At 41.5% G+C, this 6,160-nt stretch overlaps 1 protein-coding gene across 1 annotated transcript in view; it reads right to left on the bottom strand.

The window, feature by feature from the left end:
• Window positions 1–637: 637 nt before the first annotated feature.
• Window positions 638–6,160, bottom strand: part of UMODL1 (uromodulin like 1) — a gene marked incomplete at its 3' end in the record, with an annotated part of 48,912 nt that continues 43,389 nt past the window's right edge. Inside the window, exons 19-20 of the mRNA XM_082014162.1 lie at window positions 3,548–3,632; window positions 638–825 (exon numbers count right to left, since the gene is read on the bottom strand). Coding sequence (XP_081870288.1) covers window positions 638–825; window positions 3,548–3,632 — 273 coding nt within the window. The remainder of the gene's footprint in view (window positions 826–3,547; window positions 3,633–6,160) is intronic.

Below are 6,160 nucleotides of genomic sequence, written 5' to 3'. Positions count from 1 at the left end.
ATTCTGGAAAAGTGTTAAATTCCCAAGTTGTAGAGGCAGAACGTGTGGTCGTGGTTAACACTCTTCAGAGCTGTCTTTTCAGACTCTCTGCAGGCACTTGTAAGCACTTATGCATTATCAATATTTCAAGCTCTTTATGTCTAACATCCCACTATTCTCTTGAAAAACACCTGTGAAAAAAAAAATTAAACCCAAGCTTTTGCAGAAAGAGATAACTTCTGAAGCAAAGTAGCTTCTGAAGCAGATTCATAAAGAGAGTAATAAAGTTTCTCTCCTTTATTATACTAATCCATGATCCAAAACCAAAAGTGATATGCTTTTTGTGGAAATGTTTATTGGTGTTCTTCTAAAGTGTTGTGTCATTTATTCTGACCGAGATCGAAGCCATGATGGAAGATGAGGAAGAGAAGGTTGTCTTCCTCCTCTGTCATCTGCAGCATTTGAAAATAGGCATGAAGAGTAGGAATTTCCTTCTTACTTCTATGACCTTCACCCACAGCAAAAAGGACAGGAGCTTCAAATACCCTTAAACAGAAGGTGCTCATTTGCAAGTATTTAACCATTTCAGGAAGAGATAAACAGCTAAAAAAAGTGACTGATCATGATTCAGTACTTATACCTGGTAAACTGGAAATCGCTAATCGTAGAACACTTGGTAGCTGAAGTTGTCAGACTTGATTCTGAAGTTGTATCTACCCATCTTTCGTTGGTACTGGAAAATTAGAAGGCTCACAACTCCCAGCACAAAACCAAACACAGCAAAAGCAATGAGGATGATGTATCCAACTCCCATCCCAGCCTCCTTCTCTCTCTTCAAGTCAGATGCTAAAAAACAGAAGAGGTGAAGGAAAAAAGCTTTGAAATTCATAAATCTTTTCCTGGGGTAAGAAACAAGCCTTGCCTACAAATTAGCCAACACACATGTTGAAGCACAGAGCTGTGATGTAGAAGTGAATCAGCCTTTTAGGGAGGGTGATTCTCAGGGAAAGGTCTGTGAGTCATGGTCCAAGTTCTCTTTTCACATACAAGTGTACAGTCCCCACAGACATGACTGTGATGTGTCTTTGGAATTCTACTCTACAATTTTCTGTTAAAATAAGAAACGATCAGCACTGGTGACTACTTGAAATGCTGCCTTACTTTCAGAATGACCTTAGAGGTGAAGCATTCTCCCATCTTAATCCTGCCCCCATTCATCTATGATTATTAAAAACCACTTGATTTGCTTTTATATCATATGTAACACTCCTTTAAACACAAAGTATTTAGGGAAAGATTCTCCATGTGTGCTGAGTCTCTAGGCTCCCATTCTAGTCAGCAGAGATCCGTCTGGGACAGTCAGTGGAGGCAGGTGATTCACACTGAAGTAGTCACTGTGGGCTCAACTCTGTAACCTAAGCATAGGTATCTGGTGCCACCTGAGAAGTCCAAGGGTGTCTACAATGTCTGCACAGGTCTGACAGGCATGGCATGGGGACCTGCAAGAGACCTGTAGCCTTTTGTAATAGCACCCAGACACTGAGGAGAAGGAAAGAATGGGGCACCATGGGTCATGAGCACTAAATGCCTAGGTGTGGGCAAGAGTCAAGCCCCTTGTTGCCAGTTGTCTCCCTAGGGTCCACTGACCATCGACAGAACATGTTCGCCTAGTTCACATGTAGACAATTCCATGTATTTGTCCAAATCTGCAAGCAGAACCCTTCTCCCTTTATGCATGTTTGTACATGTACTCTTGTACACTTCTAATTCATTTTTGTAAATGCTTGATGCACCTACAAACATCTATTTATCTGCATACATAAATAAGTGCACTTGTTTAGCCAAGCACTTGTGCAGTACCTGGTGCATGAGGTGCACAGAAGACAAATACTAATGCATACATGCCTGTAATTAGAGACAAGTCCTTTGGCCAAAGGGTGCTGTTGGCAGCCACAGAGGTATGAAATTGTGGTGTCCAAGCTACATAGCATCCAGGGCATCATTACAAGACAGGCCAAGGCAGTGTAGCATAATATATTTAGGCTTATTTCTGAATTTCAGTATGAAAGAAAGGAATAAGAAAGAAGAAGCACGGTGGAAATGGCAGCCTGTAGCCAGACACAGACAGAACAGGCCTTCCCGAGGACGTGTCAGTGATCTTTGCTATAGCATGTAGCCAAGCAGTATAGGCAGAGCAGTTAAAGTTTTTTCAATGTTTCACTGCAACAGCTTACCTGACATCATAATTCATGTTGTCTCCTTCAACACAGAGATGCATATCACTGTCTAGGTCTAGCCTCACACTTAAAATGTGATGTGAACATCCAAACTGGAAATAGGAGACAACATCTAGTAGTGCCACCTTTGCCTTGGAATTGATGTAGTACAACCCAAATAAAGCTCCCCTCACCAGAGTTCCTTTTCTGTAATGACCTTTTCTCAATATTAGAAATGCACTGGGATCTCCAGTGAAATGGGAGTGAGATCTACTTGATGTAAGTGCTGTACAAAGAAAGCTGTATTAATTGCTAAGTTTTAAAAAAAGAGCTAATTCAGAAATGAACACTGAAGGTCTATACTAGCAGACTTGCATATAGTGGAAGAAAAATACAATATGCTAAATCAGCGACAGTTTCTAGGTCCAAAAGACCATTGTGACCGTCATAGCAGAGGAGAAAAAAATACCCTGAACCCACTGACAGTCCATCATTAACTTATCTCCACTGTCAGAAGAACGTTAAGTGACTGGCAAAACAGGCAACCAGCAGGAGGAAAGGGGGTGACTTCCGTCTATTCACAATAGCCATGTGTTAAAACTCTGACATTGGTGTGTACAAAGACTCTCGGTGAGTGCTTTACTCTACGAAGATATGAATGCAAATGGCTGGAGGAGGCCAAATGACTGAAAATGTTAGAGGCCACAGGTGCCCTTGAAAACATCACTTGGGGAAAATGCAGAAGAGGCAGATGCATAACAAATTTGGCCTTGATTGTACGCAGTGCTGGTGTTCACTTTCTGTTAACCTGTGCTGTACCACTCCACCACATTAACCAAGGTGCTGTGCATCAGCTGTGCTCTGCCACTTTCCCTCACGGTAGTAATGAAGTCAATACCAGGGAGCCTAAGGAAACATGACAATACAGTCTCTTATCTCCTCTGACTTTGGGCTTCAGAGATCAATATAATTGCGGTCTAACAACGGTGTAAACACTTGAAAAACTGACTGCAATCTAAAAGGTTTAAGCTGCTTTCACGCTTTATAATTGCAATAACTGTTTGATTTTGTGGCTGTTATACTTGCTGCCCTGTGCAAATGGCTACACAAAGCACTTTTTCCTCTCCGTTTCTACATTCCCTTGACAATCTGACAGTCTATTCATCAAGGAGGGCACATGCTTTTCCACACTGCCACATGGCTTCAGTACAATGCCTGCTCCTCAGAAAAATATGCGGAGGGGCATGAAAGCCTTGTATCACAGGTCTTCAGGTTCCTTTACCACTCAAAAAGAATCTTGAAATGATAGTTACTCTCTGTCCCCATTTTGTAAGCACCTATTCATAACTCACCAGCCGATTTACACAGTGGTCCCCAGGATGTTCTATGCGTAGCAATGGTTTCACCAGTCTTCAGGGATCGAACCGCATGGCACCTCTGCAACAATCAATGCAAACTCCAACAATTCAAACTCCAACAAGTAATATGGTTTACTAATTAAACATAAAAAGCCTTCTGATGAGTATGTGAAAGCCCAATGCTATTCTCACTCACTGGAGTTTTTGTTTCTTAATGTTATGCTTTGTTAAACTGAAATAAGTACCAAATGGAAGCTCAAAAGAAATTACATTAGGGAAACATCTGTAAAAGTATAAAATCTGTAAAAGTATAAAATCTGTAATTTGTCACACTGGAAAACACTGCTATGAACAGACATTTCACACAGGCAATCTCTTTCTTTTCGTTAACTTTCTGTTTGTTTTGAGAACCCTTATGGGAGAATAAACTTCTTTCTATTTATATATGCCAGGGTTGTGCAAACATTTTGGTTTGGATGTTTCTACTGCCCATGGCAGGCACAGCAGATACTACAACCAGCACCAGCAAAAGCAGCAGCAGCTTTCAGCCTCTGCCAAACTGTGTGTCATTTTTAAGCAACACACAACTCTTCAGTGACATGTGAACTACTAATTTGGGAACTACTAGTTTGAAAGCCCTGCCCTGTGAAATGTTGGGGATTAGATGCTTTAGCTTTGTGTGAGCAGCCCTTGCAGGACACACAGCACATTCATCTTCTGCACACTTCTTCAGTAGCACCATTCAGTTTGTTTGCTACCTTTTTATTTTAAGTTGTAACCTAAAGATCTCAGATGGGAACCATAGCCTGCTGAGGTTATTCAAAAGATATTGTGGCTCCCCTGGAAGTGCACATAAAAACAGAGAAACTGCAGTACCATACTATAATCAGCAAAAGAAAGCAGGGAAGCACAAGGGTGTCTGACCTGCTTGTCTACACAAGAATGTCTCACCAGTGTTACCAGGCTGGTTGTACTGAAAAACCTCTACAAACCACTGTCAGCAACAGTGTCTTTAGCCAGGTCAGCCCCCCTAAAAATACCCATGAAGCTGCAACTTTGGCCTGCCGTTGAATAGCTTTCCCAGCTAGGCGGTTTCATTAGAGAATACAGTTACAGAGCTGCTCCCTGATGTCAATGATTTTTTGGTTCCACGTGGCCATAGAGCACCCACATTCCACCAAACATATGCATGGAGGTGGCACATTGCTCCTCTTCCCATTCAAAGTCATGCTTCTTACTCATTTCTTACTACATTGCCCTCTGGCCTGTCTGTTTCTTTCTACTGTAAACTTTAGAGCACCTTACTCTCTTCGAACAAGAAAACAAGGAATAAAAAGACTGGATAAGAAGAATAATACAAGATGTAAGTCTCAATTTTGTAGGCAAAAGGCTGAAGCAAATCTCCCCTGAAGCAAGTCAGTATTCTACAGAGTGGCAGTCAGATCCCAGACCCTAGGCACTTTCCCAGCCATCTCATGTTATTTCCAAATATACTCTGTTCTTGCTCCAGTTTTCCTTGATCTTTGCACCTCCTGCAGCTCCCCCTCCCTTCTTTGTAAAAGCTGTTGTCATCCTGTGTAGATGTGCCTAGCACTTGTCTTCTCCACGTAACATTTTAATCTCAGTCCAAGATACTGAATTCACTAACTTTTCATAGGGGGGAAATTTTGCATAGGAGAAAGAACAATATATCTCAAATATATATGAATAGTATAGACTATATGAAAGAAGAGGACCTCAGTGATTAACTCTTCTGTGCCTTGTTTACTGCAGATGTCAATCTCAATCAAACCTCATCTTGGGCTAGCAGAATTACTCCATCACAGACCCCTGTAATTCAGATGAAAGCCGGTCCCTTAATTAATTAATAAGTCCCCCCAGTTATCCATGTTCCTAAACTCTAATCCATACAGCTAAAGCCTGCTCTAACAAACTCCTAGCAAAGCAACTGCTTGATTCCTTACAGCGGCCACACCAGCCCACACAGTCCCTGCCCATCCCTCTTATTCCCCTGCCATGCACCCACCACCATGTCCCTCTGCAGCTGTGCAGGACATACAGTTCACCTCCTCCAAAGGAGGGCTTAGGCTGGGGGTTGCTGAAACACTGATTTTTAACATGCAAATTCAGCTGTGAAACCGGGAGCCATCTTGCCATCTGTCAGTCATGTTTCCGGTCCCTACTGTTGTTTTTGGGTTTTTTTTTTTAATCTGGAGGAAGCTTTATACTTTGAGAAAGGAAACAAGTATCTTCTGCTAGCCATTTTAATCTTTTAGGAAGAGGTCATTTGCTTTATAATGGGCTTAAACTGAGTTATTTAGAGCTAGAGGAAAGTGTTAAACAATGGAGGAACACCAAACTGCTAATGAAAACATCCTTAATAGACAAAAAGCCATGAAGATTGGCAGAGGGAGAGGAGAATTCCTGTGTCTGCTGTGAAGAAAAAAAAAGTTCCATCACCAAAACTTATTTTTTATTATCTCTGTGGTAGAAACACATTTTTAGATGAAGAAGTGTGTATCACTTACTTAGAACTAAAAAGCGACAAAGCAATGCTTTGGAGCACAGACAATTAGAAACTGAAGTTGTTATCAAAATATTGCTTGG

The sequence above is a fragment of the Phaethon aethereus genome (genome assembly GCF_964289735.1).
Source record: "Phaethon aethereus genome assembly, chromosome: 1".
In the NCBI taxonomy this organism is placed as follows: Eukaryota; Metazoa; Chordata; class Aves; order Phaethontiformes; family Phaethontidae; genus Phaethon; species Phaethon aethereus.
This window is presented reverse-complemented; position numbering and strand designations above follow the sequence as displayed.